This window comes from Asterias amurensis, chromosome 14 (genome assembly GCF_032118995.1).
Source record: "Asterias amurensis chromosome 14, ASM3211899v1".
In the NCBI taxonomy this organism is placed as follows: Eukaryota; Metazoa; Echinodermata; class Asteroidea; order Forcipulatida; family Asteriidae; genus Asterias; species Asterias amurensis.
The window spans coordinates 5,263,036-5,286,815 of NC_092661.1; the positions used below are offsets into that span (position 1 = coordinate 5,263,036).

General features: G+C 40.8%; 1 protein-coding gene and 1 non-coding gene across 2 annotated transcripts; one reads left to right on the forward strand and one right to left on the reverse strand.

Annotated features, from left to right (window-relative positions):
- Positions 1-1,645: 1,645 nt before the first annotated feature.
- Positions 1,646-23,780, forward strand: LOC139947547 (mitogen-activated protein kinase kinase kinase 20-like). The gene is made up of 16 exons (XM_071945487.1): positions 1,646-1,825; positions 5,952-6,151; positions 8,631-8,718; positions 12,109-12,207; positions 12,782-12,876; positions 13,496-13,633; positions 14,341-14,427; positions 14,899-15,028; positions 15,472-15,523; positions 15,867-16,084; positions 16,684-16,892; positions 18,106-18,219; positions 18,396-18,590; positions 20,574-20,826; positions 21,761-22,100; positions 23,226-23,780. Exons 2-16 carry the CDS (start codon positions 5,966-5,968, stop codon positions 23,605-23,607), a joined length of 2,586 nt encoding a protein of 861 aa, XP_071801588.1. The 5' UTR covers positions 1,646-1,825; positions 5,952-5,965; the 3' UTR covers positions 23,608-23,780.
- On the reverse strand, positions 16,349-16,429 carry Trnac-aca (transfer RNA cysteine (anticodon ACA)). The gene has a single exon. It is a non-coding gene; the product is annotated as a tRNA-Cys (tRNA).

The window sequence follows — 23,780 nt, forward strand, 5'->3', positions numbered from 1 at the left end:
ACTGTGACGTTGTGCAGGACTGATAAGAACACATTGAAACATTGAAGACAGGATTTGAATGTTCTGTCCATAAAGATGACAAATCCACAGGGACACGAAAACTCAAGGAGACGTTTACAATCCCCTTAACCCGAGGCAGTCCATCCATAAAGAGAAAGCTTTTAGAGAATTGAAAAAACAAAAAATCAAAATTGTCTTTTATGAGTTGCCCCCTTAGGCCTGACTTTCAACAAAGTAATTTGATTATTTTTTTTCATGGATGGTGTAAGACGCGCTCACGACAAGACAATAATTAGGGCTTATATGGAAGGCAACACCAAGATCCGTAAGTGCCAGAAGGCGTCACTGATGATCCTTGCTACTAACGACGCAACCCATGGACGCTTTACTTTGATATTGTTTGCATTTCAAATACAGCAAAGCCGTAGCTACGGTGACGTGATTTGGCGGAAAAGAAAAGCAAATTGAAAATGTTACTGAAGCCGAAGGGATTTGAAAATGCGAGGTTACGCAGGCAAGCAAGGTCGATTGAAATCTGCATGGAGGCAACGCGGACTTGACTTTTAGCCCCTACTCTCACGCGACACACTCCGCAACCCCCGATGAAATCAACTATAGGGCTAATACATCAATACGGCAAGGGTATATTTAGCGGAATGGTACGGAAAGTGATTGAATACCATGTGAATTTGACTTTTGTTGTAGGCTTAATACTGTTTCCATTATTCACAAGAGTCTTTGGAGTAGGGGGCCTACAATAATATTAAAGTCTATTTTTATTGATTTATTTAATACAATTTATTTTTGTTTGATTTTAAAATTATTGTCAAACTTGGCTTAAAGACAGTGGACACTATTAGTAATAATTTTCAAAGACCAGTCTACTCACTTGGTGTATCTCAACATAAGCATAAAAGCATAAAATAACAAACCTGTCAAAATTTGAGCTCGATTGGTCATTGGAGTTGCGAGATAACTATGAACGAAAAAACACCCTTGTCACACGAAGTTGTGTGCTTTCAGATGCTTGATTTCGAGACCTCAAAATTCTAAATCTGAGGTCTCTAAATCAAAATTCGTGTAAATTAATTACTTCTTTCTCGAAAACTATAAAGGGAGCCGTTTCTCATAATGTTTTTACTCTCAACCTCTCCCCATTACTCGTCACCTAGAAAGGTTTTATGCTAATAATTATTTTGAGTAATTACCAATAGTGTCCAGTTCCTTTAACAATGATTATTTCAATAGCCTAAATTGCAATAGAAAACACATGTGGTAGGGCCCATGTAGACAAAAGGGGCGTATTTTCTAGGCGATCATTATGCTGCTATTTAATGGAATGGAACTCTTTTGAGGATGGGGTAGACTTATTGCACGAATTGGCGATTTTGCCGAGGGGGCTTCCCGCTTTAGTTTTTGTTTTGTTTTTTGAGTAGCGTGGGCTTATGGGGCGCGTTGATACAATCCAGTGCGGTTTAGACAAAAAACCTCATGGCCACTTTGAGGTATTTTGTGGATGGACGTTTTGGCTTCACTCCATCATTTTTTACACTGTAGGGTCTGGTACACTGGGGGGACCGCGCGAGATTAATTGTTTTACCCCTGGAGGGCGCCCTTTAAAATGACACCCCTTTCCAAAACAAACGCGAGCGGAAGCAGCTGCTGCAGTCCGTTGGATCGGGACAGCATGTTTTTTTTTCTTGAAATCTTGATTGAAATGAGTTTGTGAGTCACGATTCTGGGGGTCAAACACACTCTTTTCTGTGATTCGCCATCAACCTACCTGGAAACCCTGGACAGATCCATGGGTTTTGTGATATATTAAGTAAGTTTCAGCTCATCATCTCTCCTCTCTATAAAGTCTCACTCATTCATTGTTTTCTTGGACTTGGGCATGTTGGGGATCTTGCATCCATGTTCTTCATCAGTGTTGTTTATTATTTGTTTCGGCCCAATTGTAATTCATAATTCATACGCTTACCCCCTATTTAATAGTAAAAATTATCATAGTATTAGTAGAGCCAATACATTTTATTATTCTTAACGTACGTAGAAGCAGAGGACACCTGCGCGGCATTGTCAGTGGAGCTTTTACAAGCAATGATTACTATAAATAAAAATAATATTAAGAGATAGACTTGGCAATCGTGGAGACGATAAATAGCGGAGAGAACCTGTCATATTATAGTTCTAATTCTAGGAATTTAGATAGGAGTAGATGATATAGGCCTAAGGCCTAACAAAATGAGGGATGTTTCCTTCCTCACCCCAGTCCTTGGTCATGATGCTAGGACTTATAACCGTCGGAAGGAGGGTTGGACAAGTTTCCGTATGGTGCCACCACTTTTTCATTCGATATGAAATAATATAGTATCTAATTTACCTCAATGAGATATCCCTTTTTGTAAAAATGAGTGAAAAGGTGGTGGCGCCATACGGAAAGTTACCCGGAGGGTTACGTTATCGCAACTAGGATTGGCCTATTATAATTATGTACAGTCCAATACCGGACACTTTGCACCTCGCAAACTCGGCACCTGCAAACTTGGCACCTTCAGGCATGTGAGACTTCCTCTTTTCAGCCGATTTCCTCTATTTTGGTTTCGACTTTCGTCTTTTTTTCTTCACTTTCTGTGTACAAAAGTATAGGAATAGTATCTTTTCCTCTTTTGTTCCTGTTCAGTTTTCTCTTTTCCTCTAATTTCAGGGATAGGGGAAAAGTTTCCATTTGGCGCCACCACTTTTTCATTCGAAATAAAATAATATAGTATCTAATTTACCTGATTGATAAATCCCTTTTTGTAAAAATGAGTGAAAAAGTGGTGGCGCCATACGGAAAGTTACCCGGAGGGTTACGTTATCGCAACTAGGATTGGCCTATTATAATTATGTACAGTCCAATACCGGACACTTTGCACCTCGCAAACTCGGCACCTGCAAACTTGGCACCTTCAGGCATGTGAGACTTCCTCTTTTCAGCCGATTTCCTCTATTTTGGTTTCGACTTTCGTCTTTTTTTCTTCACTTTCTGTGTACAAAAGTATAGGAATAGTATCTTTTCCTCTTTTGTTCCTGTTCAGTTTTCTCTTTTCCTCTAATTTCAGGGATAGGGGAAAAGTTTCCATTTGGCGCCACCACTTTTTCATTCGAAATAAAATAATATAGTATCTAATTTACCTGATTGATAAATCCCTTTTTGTAAAAATGAGTGAAAAAGTGGTGGCGCCATACGGAAAGTTATCCTCGATAGGTACTAACATGTCTGCACCTTGCAAACTCGGCACCCACTTGGCACTATTCTAAGAATGTCGGCACCAAAAATGAAGCATGAGGCTACAGGCCTTGGGTAACTTCTTCAGTGATAAACAGAAATCACATTTGTCATACAACAATGTACAATGTAGTCAAAATGAGAAACAAACGAGTTCAGCTGGACTCGTTGGGTCGTGAGTTTACAGACTCCGATGGTGAAATTACTGACCTTGGTTTGGCTCATTGAGTCTAGTGTAGAGTTAGATCCTTCTGGTCCGAGGTGCTGGTGAAATGATTAAATTGAATTTCTTGCTACAGCTTTTCAATCGCTGCTTCTGATGAAGTGCAATAATTTATAAGCTGTCCTTGGCAATAACACGGAGAGGGAAGTGTAATTTCAGCACTCGTCACCAATCCCAATCTCATCTGTATGTAAATTTTCAAAAACAAAACTACTAGCATTAAAACACAATTTTATTTAGTAGCTTGGGTTAAATTGGAATTTTCTTTTGAAGACTTGTAAAATCAATTTGCAGTTTGCGTTATCAGTGCAGATGTGTGGTCTGACTGAACATCAGAATGTGTGTTCATCCGAGTTGTACAGTGTAGTACGTGCAATGTACGTATTAAGTTTCTCAAGTGATTTGAAGTGTCCTTCTTTTTTATGGTTCTGATACAAGATGGTTTTTTCTGAAAGGGGGAAGTAGATCATGCAACTTCCTTTTATTAGTATGCTTGCTGATTTCTTATGCTCTTGGAATATCTAAAAATAAAAAAAATAAAGAGCCTAATTACAAGTCTATTTTAAGGCATCATCATCATGTACAGTGTACATTAGGCCATGTACACAATGAATGATCCCATTTTTATCCAAGGACCAAGTGTCACGTGCCTGTTTCGAAGAAAGCCTTTTATTGTAAACGAATTGCCCTTCACAATGTACATGTACCTTAAGATTTGAAATTGAATACAAAAGTGGGATAAGGTCCTAAACATTCATACCTGAGACAGTTTTGCTATTCCTATTGGTGGAGGGCGCGTCACGTGGGGGTGTTCAAAAGGTTGATTATAACCAGCTGGATCTGTTTCTAATTTCTAACCTGTTGTTTTTGGATACATTTTTGTACTACGCGCTAGTCTTGTTGCAGGACATTTTTTGATACGCGCGATGCTGGCGCTGTTGTAATTTACGCTGTTGGTGAGTTGGCCGCGCTGTGTGTGAAATGAAAACAGAAAACGTCTTGCACCAAGACTATACGCGCAGGAATGCATCAGAGAACTGTCTCGTATGCATTGGAAAACGTGCAACACACCTACGTACAGAGCTCAAGGGCATCTGAAAACAGATAAGTTTTACAGAGTTTCTTAATTTATGTGAAACTGTCTTGGAGGTATTTAAACTGTCTCGGGAATTAAATTTGTATCATACAGCTGTACAGTGTAGGCTGTGTGGCTGTTGGGAGAGTAAAACTCTTCCTATCCAACTTGTCCAATAAAGTACTGGCGTGTCTTTCCTAAAGTAGTACAGTACATGTAAGAGCCCTTCCAACAATGGAAAATTTGCTGTCTGTCTTTTTATTACCATGAAGTTCAAAACCTGCCTTTCTTGCCATTGACCAAAAAAAAAGCTACATGTAAGAGAAAATTTGTTTTTATTGGCTTTAAGATTTAACTATTCTTTTGGGATCCTGTTGACAGGATGGTTGAAGATTACAGTATTACTCATGTTACCATGGTTACTTACAGTTTTAGTCAATGCAGTGAAGATACTGAGGGTGACAGTACATTGTGTTGTGACTGCGTAAGAATGTGTGCCAGAAAGTAATCTTAACTCAGGGTTTTAGCTTAATCTTTTGGACAGATCCCCTCTCGTTTAGAATGTCAACCTTGAGCTTGCTATTGTGTACTTCTAGGAAGCTTACAAAGAAGATAAGCTGATCAGTATCAGCTGAAAAGGATACTCTTTGGACCGTACTTTATTGAACCTTATCAGATATCATCGTTTGCCCAGAGCTGCTATAAGCCCCTTTCACACGAGAGAAATTTAGCAAGGGTCCCTTGCTAAATTGTAGCATGGTTGTAACATATATTACAAAATGCACATCGTGTGAAAGGACAATAACTTTTGAAGTGTCCAGGGTCTCTTGTTAAATGTCCGTTGTAGGTGTGGACCTACAACAAAACCTTACACTAGCGGAAGTTTTTACCAAGGACGTAGATCATCGTGTGAAAGAGGAAATGTATACATCTTCTACACTTTGCACCTCCTGCCTTCCCCTCGAGATCTGCCACCCCTACTAAACTCAATTTTAAACGTAGTCCCTCATAAAACCTTGCAGGAAAAACTGTATGTTACAGCTCTAGGAGGGTCACTGAGTGACGGATATGCACGCTAGGAGAATCCACTTTTATTATTATGAGTGTTAACTCTTTGGAATCAATTACGTGTGTAACTATTGATTTGAGGACAATTACGCTCTACCAACTTTGGTATTTTTAAAACTCAACTCAATACATTGCTTTTTAAAAGACATTATTTTTTAATCTTCTGTACCTTTTTTATTGATTGCCTTTTACTGTGTGGTTGACTCGTACTGGTGTAGTCTCAATTGCTTTGACATTTTTTATGTTTTTATGTAAGACACTTTATCAAACATAAACTATTGTTTTTACTAAAACATTATTTATTTACTTTAAAGGGAATGTGAAAGCCATGATGCCAGTATCAGCCATGCCAGCTACCAACAGCGATAAGTGGTCACTGCAGCAGATTGCATTTGACGATTTAACATTTCATGAATGCATCGGAGGAGGAACCTTCGGCAGTGTCTACAGGGCAACATGGATCTCCCAAGATAAAGAGGTCGCAGTCAAGAAAGTATTGAACTTGGGAAAAGAGGTACGTGTTGAATGTTATTTCTTGAGGCTCAAGAAGTTCTCAATTTGGGGAAAGAGGTACTTTGTTGTCTCTTGAGCCTCAAGAAAGTGGGGAAAAGAGTGTACGCCTAATGTTTTCTCTTGAGATTTTAAAAGGAAAATTATACTGAACTTGGGAAAACGGATGTAAACTGATGTTTCTTTGCATAATGTTTTAAATCAAGATCCAAGAATGGTGTTTGGTCTAAAGAATGGTCTTTAAATCGTCAAATGCAATCTGCTGCAGTGACCACTTGTCAACGTCGGTAGCTGGTTCTTTGCATTAATGTTTTAAATCAAGATCCAAGAATGGTCTTTGGATTCGTTTATTTATTCGACCGGTGTTTATCTTTGTTTTGAAAGTCCTGATCTGTTTAATATTGCATGATTAGGGGAATTAGATCCACTGAAAAATCAATAATAAAGCAAAATCAATTGTGTGTCGGCCTGCAAATATTAGGGCGTATCGACCTGATACATTAGCTTAAATGCAACTGCAGAGAACGCAGTATAAAAGGCATTGGACACTATTGGTTTGTCAAAGACTAGCCTTCACAGTTTGTGTATCTCAACATGCATAAAATAACAAACCTGTAAAAGTTTGAGCTCAATCGGTCATACAACTTGCGAGATAATAATGAAAGAAAAAAACACCCTTGTCACACGAAGTTGTGTGCGTTTAGATGGTTGATTTCGAGACCTCAAGTTCTAAATCTGAGGTCTCAAAATCAAATTCATGGAAAATTACTTCTTTCTCGAAAACTATGGCACTTCAGATGGAGCCGTTTCTCACAATGTTTTATACCATCTACAATGTACCTCTCCCCATTACTTGTCACCAAGAAAGGTTTTATGTCAATAAATGTTTTGAGTAATCACCAATAGTGTCTATTGCCTTTAAATGCAACTGCAGAGAACACAGTATTAAGAACACTTGTATTAACTGTTTTGTTAAAATCTGCAAATTGATTATTCTTCCAGCATGTTCAGAGGGAACCTCAAAAGCTCTTCATTATCATTGTTTTTTTTTAACACTCCAAGTTTAGTTAATGGTTCCAAGGCTACCAGTACCTACAGTGCCATTATCATATGATCTATTTAGTGTACTCCTCAAGTGTCATCAATACAAATATGACACATGTTATCACATGAGGGCATTTATCACTCATTCAATACTATTGACTTTGGAGTACACCATTTAATGCAATCAATTTTTCATCCTACAGTGCAATTATCATATATGATCTGTTTAGTGTACTCCTCAAGTGTCATTAATCATACAAATATGACACATGTTATCACATGAGGGCATTTATCACTCAATCAATATTATAACACCCCGTACAAATATTCTGCCTCTTCATTGGTTTAGAGCGCGTCACATGATATGTCTTAGTTTTGCTAGACGACGGTCGTGTTATAGCGCATATCGGTTTGCCGTGCGCTAGTCCGAAAGACTAGCACACGGCGTGCAGTACCCAGACGTCGGTTGCGTGTATGAGGATGATAAATTAATAGCCTGTAACCATTCGGATTACATGTTCATGACACTGCCTGCAGAGCACACTAAAAGTTTTTGCAATCTGTATTCGCTCGCGTCGTCCTTGGATTTTAGCATTCAGGTCTGTAAGTCTGTACAGTATTTAGAAATGTTTTGGGTGTTATAAAACAAATATTGACTGCTTTTACTGATGATCCCTGGAGCATTCCATTTTCCCTCGGCTTCGCCTCGGGAAAATTGAACCCTCCGGGGATCACCTCGGGAGTCATAGTTTTAACCATAGCACTCAAAGCAGTCAATATTTGTATACTATTGACTTTGGAGTACACCATTTAATGCAACGTAAACCAGCAAGATACATTGTACATGTACATTTCGTTTACTGAGAAAGATTAAAAAATTTGTTAACACAATTTCAAGAAACCTTTCGGGGCCATTTGGCTTTCTTTGGTTGACAGGTTGAACGAAGACACAAATGATGGAAGATGTAATTAAAGTGTAACAATATTTGTCAAGCATGTGGGTCGAAAAACTTGCTAGCTCAGAAAAGCCTTGCTAACCATGAACAGAATACCGTAACATTTGCATTAATGTGACTGTGATGGTGCCCTGCTCATATTTTTGCTGTGTATTTTTTTGCAAAAGGCATGGTTGGCTTGTGCATAAAGCGCTCGCCTCTCACCAATGACCAAGGTGACCCGTGGTCATAATGGGTTGATGGGGCTGGCTGCCAAAGGCTCCCTTGCATGCCTGCTTCTCGAACATGTTGTACACTGTAGCCGCGTCCTTCGCAATTCAGCTCTTACATGTAGCTGCTTGTAAGGATGATTAACTCCCAATTTATTAAATTTGCTTAGCAGTAGTCCATGCTTAATACTGTAGCAAGTGTTAATGTGATGTACTGTTGACATGATAACACAAGCTTAAACTCTGATATTGGTTTGGTCTTTTGATTGTTTAGGCTGAAGTGCTGAGCTGTCTTAGTCATCGGAGTATTATTGAGTTTTATGGTGCGGTCAGTGAAGCCCCGAACTTCTGTCTTGTAACCGGTAAGAATCAAATCCATGTGTCCATTATGCGTTGTGCGTAATGCATAGTGCGTAATCCTAATATTCACACCGAGCAGTGCATAATAGCACCTCAAAAGTGGAAGTGTCGTGGCCGAGCGGTTAGTAGCACCGAATTCAAACTCTGGTGTTTCTGATCAGCAGAGTGTGGGTTCGAATCCCCAGCCGTGACACTTGTGTTCAAGACACTTCACCATTGTTTCGTCCTTCGGATGGGACATTAAGCCGTTGGTCCCATGTGTTATGTAACGCATGTAAAAGAACCCTGTGCACTTATCGAAAAGAGAAGGGGTTCGCCCCGGTGTTCCTGGTCCGATCGGCAGCAAATTGCGCCACAGCACCTTGTAAAACATTACATGGTGCTATCAGAATTAGGTCTCATAATTCAAAACGTAGTCCCCCATCTTGCAGGAAATACTGTATGTTACAGCGCAAGGAGCGTCACTGAGTGACGAACATGTGCGCTATATAAGAAGCCACAATTATTGTTATTATTAAAAGTCAGGCACTTTCTATATGTAAAAGAAGATTCTGAGGGGCACGCCCTCGATCCATTGGACAGCGAAAACATTCCTCAAGAGTGCATCAATATGATGTTCAAGTACATCCCTAAACAATCCTACAGAGTGAATGGAACGTTCTGGCAATCCAATGGAACATTCCATGTGTACAGGTGCTTGGAAACATACTGTATTCGATCCAATGCGCTGTATTTGTCAATGCGTGAGGGCGCTCTCAATAGTATTTTCAGTATTTGTCAATGCGTGAGGGCGCTCTCAATAGTATTTTCAGTATTTGTCAATGTGTGAGGGCGCTTTTAATAGTATTTTCAGTATTTGTCAATGCGTGAGGGCGCTCTCAATAGTATTTTCAGTATTTGTCAATGCGTGAGGGCGCTCTCAATAGTATTTTCAGTATTTGTCAATGCGTGAGGGCGCTCTCAATAGTATTTTCAGTATTTGTCAATGCGTGAGGGCGCTCTCAATAGTATTTTCAGTATTTGTCAATGCGTGAGGGCACTCTCAATAGTATTTTCATTACTTCCAGGGGTATGCATACATGTAGTTTTTATTTGCGTTCCGTTACTTTTTCCTGCACAGTACAGTTGTGTAGTTTAAAGTTGCTTGAGACATGTTAGAAGTGGGTTGTAACAGCTCCTTTAAAGGTCCTAACCTGTACCACCGGAAGTGATATAAGTTTGTTTGAGAACACCCTCAAGCGTTTAAAAATACTGCGTATTAGAATGTTTGTAAGTGCTCTGGCTCCTGACGCTGCTTTATTTTTAAGTTGGAATTGTGTGCATTGCTTGGCATGCTTCAAGAGTGTATTTTCACTTTTACACAGTAAGCACTAAGCACTAAGCACAGTGCATAAAAAAGCAAGTTGCTTCCAACATAAGGGGACATATTAAAGGAACACGTTGCCTTGGATCGGTCGAGTTGGTCTTTGAAAAGGGTATTTAACCGTTTGTTATAAAATGCATATAATTAGAAAGATATTTTCAAAGTAGAATATAATGATCCACACACGTAAGTATCATTCGAAATTACGTGGTTTTCCTTTTACCTCGTCGACAAACACGGTTGGCCACGACGGCTGACCGTGTTAGTTCTTAAAGTAAAAGGAAAACCACGCAGTTTTGAGGCAAATGTGTGTGGATCATTGTATTCTACTTTTTAAAAATCTTTCTACCCATTATGTATTCTATCACAAACGGTTACAAACGCTTTTCAAAGACCATAGTGACCATTCCAAGGCAATGTGTTCCTTTAACATGTTGGACAGTTTGTTTTCAAGAACCTCCACAATGGCCCAAACTTCCTACATGACCAGGTGATGACCTTATATCCTTACTCCAGTCATGCCAGTGAATGCACTGGACTCTGCTCATTAGGGCTTAATTGCATGTCATGACCCCTCACGATGACCTCAACTCTACGAAGCCACGGATCCTTCACTACCCCTTTTTTACATGTTTTACAGTACTCTTTTCCCCTGGGGGCAACCATGGTCAAATCTTTCACATTGGATTGTAAATAGCAAATTGACAAACCCAGGGGAATAGCCACCTCTGCTCTGAGTCAGGGGTAAGCGGAGGGTATTTTTGAAACGTGCAGCAATGTAGATCCCTGATGAATAGGAACCTAGACTGAGACAGAATGAATGCTTCGTGGTAATTGTGGGGCTTCCCCAAGGCTGTATTCCACGCACGTGGATGAGGGATGCTGTGTGAAAAAGGGTTGCATGAGCCCCACCATGGCTAGTGGTTACACTGCAGGACTTGCAATCACAAGGTTTCGGGTTTGAATCCTCACCAAGCTAACCCGATTTCACATTGACTAGAACATTACATGGCATGATATTCTTCTTACTGTCTTGATAGTATGATTTTCAATTTGTTTGCCCTTGGAAACAAATCTGAAAAAGGGTTGCATCAGCCCCATAGTGGAGCAACGGTCACCATGGCTAGTGGTTAGACTACAGGACTTCCAATCACAAGGTTGCAGGTTTGAATCCTCACCAAGCTAACCCGATTTCACATTGACTAGAACATGGCATGATTTTCTACCTACTGTCAGGCCTATGTTTTTCAATTTGTTTGCCCTTGGAAAAAATCTGAAAAGTTGTGTTCAAATAACCTGAGAAGGCTATCAAAGTCAACACCATGTGACTTCTGATGTTGAAATGTTCCTACTCCTTTGATGCATCTAGTTACATGTGATGCATTAACATTTCATGATTTAGCCAAATCATTATTGAACACTTAACCAATGTTGCCAGATTGTTGTTTTATCCCACGTCAGAGTTTGGTAATCACTTGATCCTGTCCCGCATTTCCAGTAAGATTTATCAATTAGAAAGCAGAACAAACAATTTTTGCTGATAATTATTACTGGAAAAAATCTTGAGAAGTTTGGCTTCGTCTGAACAATTTATTATCAAGATGGTAATTTCTGTTAAAGACCCTGGACACTACTGGTAATTGTCTAAGACCAGTCTTCGCAGTGTATCTCAACATATATGCATAACAAACATGGGAAAATTTGAACTTAATTGGTCGTCGAAGTTGCGAGAGAATAATGAAAGAAAAAACATCCTTGTCACACGAAGTTTGGTGCTTTCAGATGCTTGATTTCAAGTCCTCAAATCTAATTCTGAGGTCTCAAGATCAAATTCTTGGAAAATTATTTATTTCTCAAAAACCACCTAACCTCAGAGGGAGCCATTTCTTACATTGTTTTATATTATCAACCACGTTACTTGCTACCAAGTAAGGTTTTATGCTAATATAATTATTTTGAGTAATTACCAATAAGTGTCCACTGCCTTACCATGTGTTTGTATTTCATTCCTTTTTTTTTTTTTGTACAGAATATGCCTCCCTTGGATCTTTGTACTCTCATCTTGCTGACCCGGCAAACATTGTGGACTTCAAACAAATTCTTACCTGGGCACGTCACGTAGCGTTAGGTAAGCTCTGTGTCCAGTTTCCCGCAGACGTTAAGCAGACGTTGTCTGCTCACTAAGGGGCCATCAGCAAAATTCATATTTCATCAACTCTGCTGTTATAAGCAAACCAAAAGCACGATACCTTGCTGTCAATGTCTGTGAGCAGGACCTACATGACCTACATGTAAGTTCATAGAGAAGAAAACGTTGCTTAAAAGTGTCTGCTAAGCAAAATTAAGCAGGACACCAGTCTTAGATAATACATGGTGACAAGGCATATTGGCTGGTGCCCTTATTCTGGTAAGCATCTTTTTGTGTTACTTATAAAGCTGCTTTTGGTGGTCAAGAGGCTCTATCGAATCGTGGCCAAATGAGTGATAGAACAAGGTAAAGCCATTGAGAACACACAGGTGCTTTCAAATAACTATGCTTGATCAATTTTGAAGCACACAAGGCCCAATGTTATAAAAGCTGCTTAAGCACAAACAAATCGGCAAGTCATAACAAAATTATGCCTACTAGAATAAGGTTACCAGCCGAAATAGCATGTCACATTTAGTTGATTGTGTATGTTTCTTTGTTTCCTCGTTTGTAGGTATTAACTATCTCCACAATGAGGCCAAAGTTAAAGTCATTCATCGGGATCTGAAATCCAAGAACTGTGTGATATGCGACGGCATGATTGTGAAGGTTAGAGTTTTTTCATTTTCATTTACTGTTTTCAACATTTTAGTGCTCATTTTGTGGATCAATCATAAACCCTAGGGCCCAATTTTGGTAGCTAGAGACCCTCTGGAACTGTGTGTACAATGTACATATAATACATGTATCTAAACCCCCAAATGTTTGGACCCTTGCACATGTTGTTCATGTTATCAGACTGATACATGTATGCCTGGCCCAATAAGGCATGAGTTGTTTAGCCATGCAGTACCCCCCATGCCCCTGCAGTAGTTCCTGAAAATGTCCATAAATCAATTTGCTACCTTCCGCCCGGACATTTTTTTCTTCAGATATGAATAAAAGGCAGGACCTAGTTCTCAAAGAACAAGATATACATACTCAGCAAAGTACAACCTGGTCACACGTCCTGGTTCTCCCAAAATCCAAAATCAAATCTGGACATAATTGTTCCTTTAATTGACACCACAAAATTACAAATGAACGCTGTTTTCTTTTTTGCGATTGCTCTTTATGCTTTATTATTTACTTACACAATACCAATTTAACAAAGGAAAAAAAGTATAAATAAATTAACTTAATATCATATTTAGCTATGCTCAATTCTTCACTAAACTTACTTTTTCAGCTAGTTGATTTTGGTGCATCCCGTTTCCATGGTAGCACAGCGATGATGACGATGGCTGGAACGTTTCCTTGGATGGCACCCGAGGTCATCCTTGGGGAGCCGGTCTCGGAGAAATGTGACACGTTCTCCTATGGTGTGGTGAGTCAGGAAGAAAAGTTATACATAAGAATGTCTTTTTGTCGTTTGTAGTCTTGTGGGATCTTGAATTGTTGTTGAGGCTCTAAGAACACAAAAAATAAGTTCTAACAATAAATATTTAACCCGGCCATTTACCCCCACTCAACGATTTTACTTGTAATTATAACATATAAAGGAGCTGTGTCATAATACGACTGGTCCTCTGTCTTTATTTGCAAGGATAAACACAGGCACTGGTCTTGACGTAAACTGTCAATTTCTGCGTTATGATTGGCCTGCTCCGAAGTGACGAAGTTTGTCAGCTACATACACCAGCAGTTAATTGTACTTTTGATTATATGCTGCTTTGTGTGCACTTATAATGTTTGTATGAAACAAGTGTATTGTGTGTTCACATGTGAATGAATGCAAGGTCAAAGGTACATCTTGCAGGATCCTGCCAGGTGCTCAAGGTCAGTTACACAACACACGTGGCCAACACCTTTACGTCCCATCTGAAGGATGGAGCATCATAACTGTCTTGCTTATGTCCACGAGTGTCACGACTGGGACTCAAACCCACAATCTGCCGATCAGAAACACCAGAGCTTGGGTCTGGTGCTCTTCACTGCTAGGCAATGACACTCGATCCACAAACAAAAAAGGAACTCTCATCCCACCCTTGCCCTAGCGATGTCCATAAGTTCCATGCTTTGTGTTTCTCTCAGGTACTGTGGGAACTTCTGACGAGGGAGGTGCCCTTTAAAGGTGTGGATGGAATCCAAGTCGCCTGGGCTGTAGTGGAAAAGAACGAAGTAAGTTATTACTATTGGTTCGTTCTCACCATATTGCCGGGGGGCTGAACTTCAAATTTGGTTGCCTTTAGATTTGGCGCTCTGGACCACCAAAAATAGTTGTTTTTAAATGAATATTGTAGGAAAGATATTCTAAAACTCAACAACAAAGATCAAAAGATTGGTTTTGTTCAATTTCTTGACCAAACACAGTCAGCCATTTTTGTAGGAGCCATTTTGTATGGCCTAATTGTCAACTCCACAAAACAGCAGACCTTGTGCAGTTTCCGCTCATCATATTTCCAGAGAAAATTCAAATATACTGTTTTTGCATGAATCAAAAATGTGTTTTGCATGAATAACTATTAAAAATTATAACAAGCAATTCCAATTAGCAAAGGCAACGTGGCCCTTTAAACTGAGTTTCTGCTATTAATGTTCCTTATAATCTTTGTCGTCAAACTTTGACCTATCACTAATCTTCTTCCTTAGAGGTTAACAATCCCTAGTTCGTGTCCTGAGAAACTAGCCAACCTCATACAGCCATGCTGGGAGACAGACCCCAAGAAACGACCCTCCTTCAAGGAGATTCTCAAGACACTGGACCGACTGATTGAGGATGGTAAGAAATCTGGTGCAAGCCATCATAGGACATTGGAATAAAGAGTCGGCGATGCGAAGGGCCATGTCAAACGAGGCTACTTTGTAGGCAACCAACTGCAGTGCATGCTACAAGACCATTGAAGTGTTCTAAAATTACTCATAGGCTACCAAAGTGAAAGTGCCATTTGATAGCCGATAAGTAATAAAAAAACAACTTTTTATTTATGATCCCAACGAAAAAAATTTGTCAAAATTCAACTGTGATTCTTTTTTCTACTTTTAGATTGCCTAGAACTAGTTGCCTGTAAATTGCCTCATACGAAATGGCCCTGCAATAAAGGACTGAGCCCTAATGTAAGGCGAGGCTCTTTATCGCACGGGCATGGTTCTGCAAGGTTTTAAACGAAAATTTACATAATACATTAAAAAAAAAAAATACGTTTTCTTCTTTTTTCCACACAGAACCCTTATCAGAAGAAACAGGCACATTCCTGAAGCAAAAGGCACAATGGAAGTAAGTAAATGTTAAAACACAATGCATCTTATTTTGGGTTGAACAAAGACGATTTTCCTGGAGTAGGATTTAAACCTGCGACCTGCAGATTAATGGCGCCCTTTCGCTTAAGGCTAACATACAATAAGCAAGCTCCAAATGTCATACGATTAAATTTGAAGGTTTTGAAATAAAAATAGGCAAATAAGAGAGAAAGTTTGAGGGCTCGATTGTGTTCAATACATTTCTTCACAGCATTGTACCTGAGAAATGTGTTTTGTGTCGCCAAAAGTGAATAATTTTTTTTTTTTTTTCAAATTTCAATCTGAATTTTTTATTTCTTTGTTTTTCTTCTCTATAAAAGAGGGGAAATTGAGGAGACGATGGCACGCATCCATCAGATGGAGCGCTGCCTGAAGGAAAAAGAAAACAAACTGGACTCGCGGGAAAATCACTTGCGGCACCTTGAGGACGCCCTCTATGGTCAGCTGGTCGTTCCTTTTGGTGCCGACGTCAAACATGACGCTAATTATTGGAGTGAGCAAGAGGTGTACCTGTGGGTTTTGCAGCTCCATGCCAAAGGTAACATTTAGATCTCCCCTCTCTGAGATGTTCAACCTATGAGTGTTAATAAGCCTTGGCGAACAGTGAAATTAAGCACTTGTACTGGATAAAATATTCCTACTTTTATCCAGGGACCATGTTTGATTGATGTCACTTTTCGGAATACATAAAATACATAGTACATGTATGACTATTATTTTTGGATTTGTACCCATACAACGATGTGTGTTAGCACTGTATACTCAGTTCTATCCAGATTCCTTTGAGCAAATATCACAGGCATACATGTATTACTCGGGTGGGATTCGAACCCACGACCCTTGCAATTGTAGAGCAGTGTCTTACCAACTAGACTACCGAGGTTGTCCGGTAGCTAGAGGCAGTACAAATCCTATGTTTTGGCAGCGGGTACCGCAACGATTTACAATTATTGTAAAATTTTCATTTGGGATAAAAAATATTAATTTTGGGTTTTACCCTTACACCGATGTGTGTTAGCACTGTATACTCAGTACTTTCTTTATTCATGTACGACCTTGGCACTGAAAGAGTTAAAAGCCTAATAAATGCCAAATCAATGTAGTTTTTTTCACTTACAATGTAATACCCTATGACAGACATGAGACGAAGTGACCTGGCCCAATATGCCCCCCTGATGCTAGAGCATAACATCACCGGGCGTCGCTTGTTACTCCTCTCCATGGATGACCTCCTCGCCCTCGGGATAAAGTCCCTGGGTCATCGGAAGGATCTACAGATGGAGATTGAGGGACTCCAGTTGGAGAACTACAGACTGCAGCATTTCCCTCCTCTATCAAGCTTGAAGGTCAGTCTCATCGGGCCAGGTTAATTTGTGTACATGTTATATAAATAATCTTTTTTACTGTGACCTGTCAGTGTAAAGTTGTCACATCAACACAAATAACCCTGAATCATAATTCACGCAGAAAGCACAGCTGATGTTCTTGCGCCACTGGAAAACAGCGCATACCAGATTGATTGCTTTCGCTTTACATGTACATAACTTATTATAGGGTGCGTTCGATTAGCTTCCCTGGGTCGACCCCGGTCTGCCCCCCGGTATGTTTGAATAGCTTTGAAGTCATTCCAGGGGCTCACCCGGATCAGCCCCAAGTGCCCTGCTTGTGGAGTGGATCAGTTTAGGGGTGCATGACGTCACAACGAGGGGGTGAGTGATCGTTCAATTAGCTCTTGTAGTGTGCTCAACCAGTGAGCATCGTGGGGTCGACTCGGGGAAGCTAATCGAACGCACCCATAGTGACTGGCCAACACCAACATGTTAATTTTGTTGTTGCATAATTTATATGTCTTTCCCACCCAAAAATCTGGCATCCGGCATGGCGCACTCATTTTGAAGCAAAAAAAACATCTTTTTTTAACTAAACTTGGTTTCCTAAGGTGCATTGGAGTGTATTTTAAGCAGCGGCACTTGTTCATTCGGGCTGTTTAATGCAATTAAATATGAGAAAGATGGTGTAAGAAATGCAACTGCAACAGTCACAGCCGAAGGCAAGGGCCTTTATCGCACGGCCATGACCCTGCAAGGTTTTAAACGGCAGTTTAAGAACGAGACACTACTCTTTTATTCCCATTCATAAATGCCTTTTGGTTTAAAGACGTAATAAAGTAAGAAGCTCTGTAAAACTTATCACGTAAAACTTTATGATGTCCTTGAGCTCTGTACGTGTGTTGCATTTTGAGTGAGACCGTTTTTGGATATACATTTGTGCGGGTATTAGTCTTGGTGCAAGACGTTTCTCGGTTCCTTTCACACAGCGCTGCCAACTCACCAACAGTGTCCGCATCGCCTGTAAAGAGAAACGCCTTGCACCAAGACTAGCGCGTTGTATGCATCTAAACGTATCCGGGACCAAAAGGTGTTATAAGCAGCTCCAGCTGGTCATTATCAACCGTTTAACGTTTAAACATCCCCACGGTATAGCAAAACTGTTTGAGGTATTTATGAATATATGTTTATTTTGATGTGTTTTTATTTTATTGATAAATATGTCTGTCAGAGTATTCCATTATTGCCGAGTAAAGACACCACAGCATTACCGGGAAATCAGCCCAAGAACCTCCACCTTACACTGGTGTTTGGGAATCATTGCCGACCCGGACCAACACCTCAGGTTGGTAGAGTACATCTTTAACCCCCAGCCCCCTTAATAGTGTCTTTTGCGTGAGACTCCTCCCAAACCCACTTTATTAAAAAAACTCAAAATGTTTGGATAATATCAGTATTGTCATGTCCAGCGTTTTTAAGTTGTCATTCCGTTCAATAATGTTTTAGTCTTGTTCTTATCAGGAATTCAAGTGGAAGATGTTCGTTGAGACAGACTGTGAAGACAGTTCAGTCAGGTGCATTAAGGAGGTGGTTATATCTCAGACAAATGAACCAGGGATGAAGGAGAAGTTAAGACATCCACCCTACGTCATGACAAACTGGAGGGTATGCAGGAGCGGGGGTGAGGTAGATGTGGAGTGCACCATTACATATCGGGTATGTTTAGTTCGATCTACATGTAAGAGCAAGTTCGAGTGTGCACAATGGTTAACTAAAGGTTGACCATTTTGACTCGAACCCAGGCTGGTCGACCTTTGGTTGACTACTGTGGTCGACCATTTGGAACCAGCCTCGAGCCCATGGTTTCTTCACTGGTCCCAACAGCATGTTCCATTCTAACATGTGTTAAGCGCAGAGGGGAACCAGTGACACTTTAGCGAAAAGGTGGAAGGTTGACTAGACTACCAAACGAGTCGTTCGGTGTGAGTATGTCACTGCGCATGTGCATTGCTAGTCTGTGGTCGACCACTGGCAACTGGTGGACTATATGTGCGCACTCGAACTTGCTCTAAGGAGGGTCTGGATACAGAAGGGTTATTTGAGATAGAAGTTGGCCAGAAGGAGAGAGTTTTGTATTGGGTATGTTTAGTAGGACCTAGGGAGGAAGTGGGTACAGAAGGGTTGTTTAAGGTAGAAGTGGGCTTTAAGGGCAGTGTTGCTTATCTGGTTTATGAGTAGGACATAGGGAGAGTCTGGGTACAGAAGCATTTTCAGGGTTGAAGTACATGTAGGCTACAAGGGACGTGTTGCTTATTGGTTGTGTTAATTAGGAACTAGGAAGGTGGGGGTTGGGTACAGTTTACTATGTCACTGGGAAAGTGGAGGGTTGGCGTGGGCCTTGCAGGGCACTGTTACATAAATGTACATGTAGTCATGTTTTTCGGGTATGTTTAGTCATGTTAGTAACACCTAGGGAGGGATTGGGTACAGAAGGGTTGTTCAAGGTAGAAGTGGGCTTTAAGGCAGTAAGGGCAGTGTTGCTTATCTGGTTTATGAGTAGGACATAGGGAGAGTCTGGGTACAGAGTGGGCTAGAAGGGACGTGTTGCTTATTGGGTGTGTTAATTAGGAACTAGGAAGGTGGGGGGTTGGGTACAGGTTATGTCACTGGGAAAGTGGAGGGTTGGCGTTGGGCTTGCAGGGCACTGTTAGTTTAGTCATGATATCGGTTATGTTTAGTCGTGTTAGTAGGACCTAGGGAGGGATTGGGTACAGAAGGGTTACAGTATGGGAAGTGGGGGGTTGAAGTGATCTTGCAGGGCACTGTAACCTGTCGTACATGTATATGTTTTGTTGGACCTAGGGAGGGTGTGGATTCACAGGAAGGTTATGTCAATGGGAAAGTGGAGGAGTCAATGTATACATGAAGGTAGCCTTATACAGGACTCTTCCTCTGTACACAGATACAGAGTCCTAACTATTAAGGCCCGTTTCTGGGGCGGAAATTTTTTAAAGCTTTATAACTCAAATCTTACCTGCAACAAGCCACTAATTTCAACAGATTTACATTCTATGGCGGCATACATTTTTCTGTGGTGGGTTTTGGTCCTAATATAATCCTCACAAATCTGTAATTTTCATGAAATAATGCAGCTCCCAATGTAAAAATTTCCCGTTTTGATCGTTTTCTCACAGTGTTGTCTGTTGCCGTGCAGACGCGTATACAGAAGAGCTATGCCATATTGTTATAGTGTGATAATGAATTATTGAGATATTACATGAATAACATGAATAAGGAAGTTAATCAATTTGATATGAACCCTTACACTGATATGTGTCAGCACTGTATACTCTCTGGCATAAACAATTTGATTTGATGCATTTGATTTCTTTATCCCCGATGCAAATTTAACATCTGTTATATGTTAGGGGTAATGTTGCTGAAACATAGGACTCGAACTGCCTCGAGCTACCGGGCGATCTCGGTGGTCTAGTTGGTGTGACACTACTCTAGAATTGCAAAGGTCGTGGGTTTGAGTCCCACCAAGTTGTAATGTGCCTGTGATTTTTTTTTTCGCAGGACTCGGGAGAAAGTACTGAGTTTACAGTGCTACACACATAGGTGTGAGGGTAAAAATCTATAATAAGGAAGTTGTTTAGAACTTTTCACCTTGACAAATTATCCCCGCTTTTCTCTCAGGACTCGGTGAAGAAGCCTAAGTTCACACGCCACGTCCACCGCGTCCTACCGGGGGACAAGAATCACCAGCTGACCGAGAAGAAGATTAAGCTGAACGGGAGTCTCCCCATCAGGGCTGGCAGTCCCCACCTATCCTCCTACGACTCCGGCAGTGAGAACACCACCGGGAGTGGAAGTCTAGGAACCCTACAGGGTGCATGGTCCACAAGGAAGCTACAGAATAGTCTGGATCCGGGACTTTATGAGCAGAGAGGTAAATAAAAAGAAAACAAATTGTGGCTGTGACAAATTGTGGCTGTGACAAATTGTGGCTGTGACAAATTGTGGCTGTGACAAATTGTGGCTGTGACAAATTGTGGCTGTGACAAATTGTGGCTGTGACAAATTGTGGCTGTGACAAATTGTGGCTGTGACAAATTATGGCTGTGACAAATTGTGGCTGTGACAAATTGTGGCTGTGACAAATCGCTCAATAAACAGATTGTCACAAATTGACTAGAGTTGTAACACTTTTTTCTTCTTTGAACAAAGGGGCATTGATGAATGAGAATAAAGAGAGATGTGACACATGACCATTCATAAATAGCTCAGACAGTTTCGCTGATCCTATTGATGGAAAGCGCGTCACGTGCGGGTGTTTAAACAGTTGATAATGACCGGCTAGAGCTGTTTATAACCGTTTGTTTTTGGATATGTTTAGATGTATACTACTTGTATGATTATGAATGCATATTGTGAAAATAGTCTCAATGCAACATGGGTGCAGAGCTCAAGGATGTCTGGAAAACGGATAAGGTTTACGTAAATTTTTTGCACTATTTACCAATGTAGAACAAACTACATGTATATTAATTTTGGTTTTGTACCCATACAACGATGTGTGTTAGCACTGTATACTCAGTACTTTCCCGAGTCCTGTGAAAAAATATCACAGGCATGTTACTCGGGTGGGAATCGAACCCACAACCCTTGTAATTCTAGAGCAGTGTATGGGTAAAAACCAAAATTAATATTCTTTATTCCCGATGGAAATTTAACATCTATTATAAACTACATGTATGTTGGTGCTTTTGGGTAAAAAGGGAAACCAGTGTAGCCCTAGATTTGTTGAACAGTTTGCTATCCTTTACTGAGTTTTCTACACAAATTATTAAGATTGTCCTCATGAAACAATTTCCATCCCGCAGATAGGAAGCAAGGGATATGGTCCGGTGTGGTATCTGGTAGTGTAACCCCAACTAAGCCCTCGACAAAGTCAAAAGATTTTAGCTGTGCCCCTCCGTACAACCCGAACAGCCCCACTCTACAGTGGCCTGTCCGGAAGCACCCTTCCACAGGCACATCTCCATCGGTGCTACAGGGTTCCAAGTTGCCCCTGGCTAACGTTGACACTAGTCCATTGGGGATGAAAGTGCAGATTGATTCAGACGGCGATTCGTCAAGTGGAGGGTACAAGACGGCAAGTTCTACTCTGTCAACCCCATCCCCGGGTGTGAGGGTTGGCAAAAAGGGCTGTCTCTCTGACAGGTAAGACACCTTCTTATGGTTGTTTTGGCTGAGTGTTTCAGAGCACTTACTTGAGCTCTGTTATTTGAGATCAGCAAAGTGTGGGTTTAGAGTTCTGATTGTGGGAGCAAGAAACAGTATTATTATTGCCTTGTCCTTTGGACATAAATGTTAACATAACAGGTAGACTTGTAGGTATATTCAAGTGCAAAATCTCTTTGGAGGGAGTGTTGGCTCTGAAAAGAGCCGGTTTGGTCTTGACATTTAAACAGTTTACTCTGCCCATCTTCAGAACAATGCTGGACAACTGGTGGTGGTTGAGTTTATGTATGGCTTGAGGGATGCATATTTGGGCAGGAAGGATGGTTTGGTCGTGGGCGAGCGGTGCAGAGCACAGATTTGAGCTCTGGTGTTTCAATCAGTAGATTGTGGTGTATATGGGACTTGTGTCCTTGAGCAACAAACTTTACCATAATTGCTTTGTCGTTGGGGCATTAAGCCCCAGGGTTGCTTTCACAAAGATATTGCAAACTTAGAACTAGTCCTCATTCTCTTTAGAAAAATATTAAAAACTTAAGGCTTATAGTCCAAGCTAATGAATTGTTGTTTGCATCGTATCTGCTGCGCCTTGAACATCTGATTTGGTGCATTACAAATACATACTATTATTATTTTATTATTATAAGATGAGTCTTTAACTCTTTGTGAAATCCACCCCCTGTTCCAGGCACTGGATGTGAAGTGCACCATGAAGAATCCAGAACACTTGCCCAGAAAGAGTATGAGCTATTACTAGTGTGCTTAGTGATATAATAGCGGGAACTGTACCAAATGATATGTGCCATGGCTTTCTCAGTCACATATTTATCAACCTCTACCCTAGTAGGTACCCATTTATAACTATAGTGAAGTGTCTTGCTAAAGGACACAGTATTGATAAATAGAATGATAGGACAATTACGACAGCCGGCTAAATATCGTTTGGTACTTGCTATTTGCAAAAAACTAACACATGAGTTACATTAGTGCCCTGGTCCACTTGAATGAGGGTCAGTCAGGAATGGGACTTGTCGATATACAATTGAAAACCCCAAATTGAACCTCTGCTAATAAGTAACATGTTTGATTTTCTATCACAACCTCCAGTTATGCCAATGCCTGCAAGTCTAGCTTGAATCGGCCCACGCCTCGTTCACCAGCAGCAAGTAACCAAGAATGGCACCTGCCGAGATCCCAGTCGGACTCGAGTGGTTCTCTAGTCACCGGTACCCCTCCAATTGGTTACCGACCCCGCCTCGCAACTAGCCCATCCAGAGGAAGATATGCATCCGGTAGTCGTGCATACAGTGGAGGTCAAAGTTCAGGGCATGCTGATCCAAGGAGAGGTCACGAGGTCAAAGGCAGCAGTGGAGAAGAGGGTACCAGTCGGAGTAATGTAAATAGCAGGAGAGATGGTTTGGTTAATAGCCGAGGTCATCGGGGGACCAGGCGAGGTCAGAGAAACAGCTGGAGCGGTCAAAGTTCCTGAAAAAGTAATGCAGTATTAAAATGTATTCATTTTGGTTTTACCCATACAGCGATGTGTTAACCCTGTCTACTCCCTGAGTTCCAAGAAAACAAAATCACAGGCGTTACTACTCGGGTGTGATTTGAACCCCACCTTACTAGCCTTTAGTCAAGGCGCACGCGGCACACCGGACA

Coding starts and splice junctions, on each gene's coding strand:
- LOC139947547 (XM_071945487.1), top strand. CDS start 5,966: ATGATGCCAGTATCAGCCATGCCAGCTACCAACAGCGATAAGTGGTCA. Junction 18,591..20,573: donor AGTGCACCATTACATATCGG/GTATGTTTAGTT, acceptor CTTTTCTCTCAG/GACTCGGTGAAGAAGCCTAA. Junction 20,827..21,760: donor GGGACTTTATGAGCAGAGAG/GTAAATAAAAAG, acceptor TCCATCCCGCAG/ATAGGAAGCAAGGGATATGG.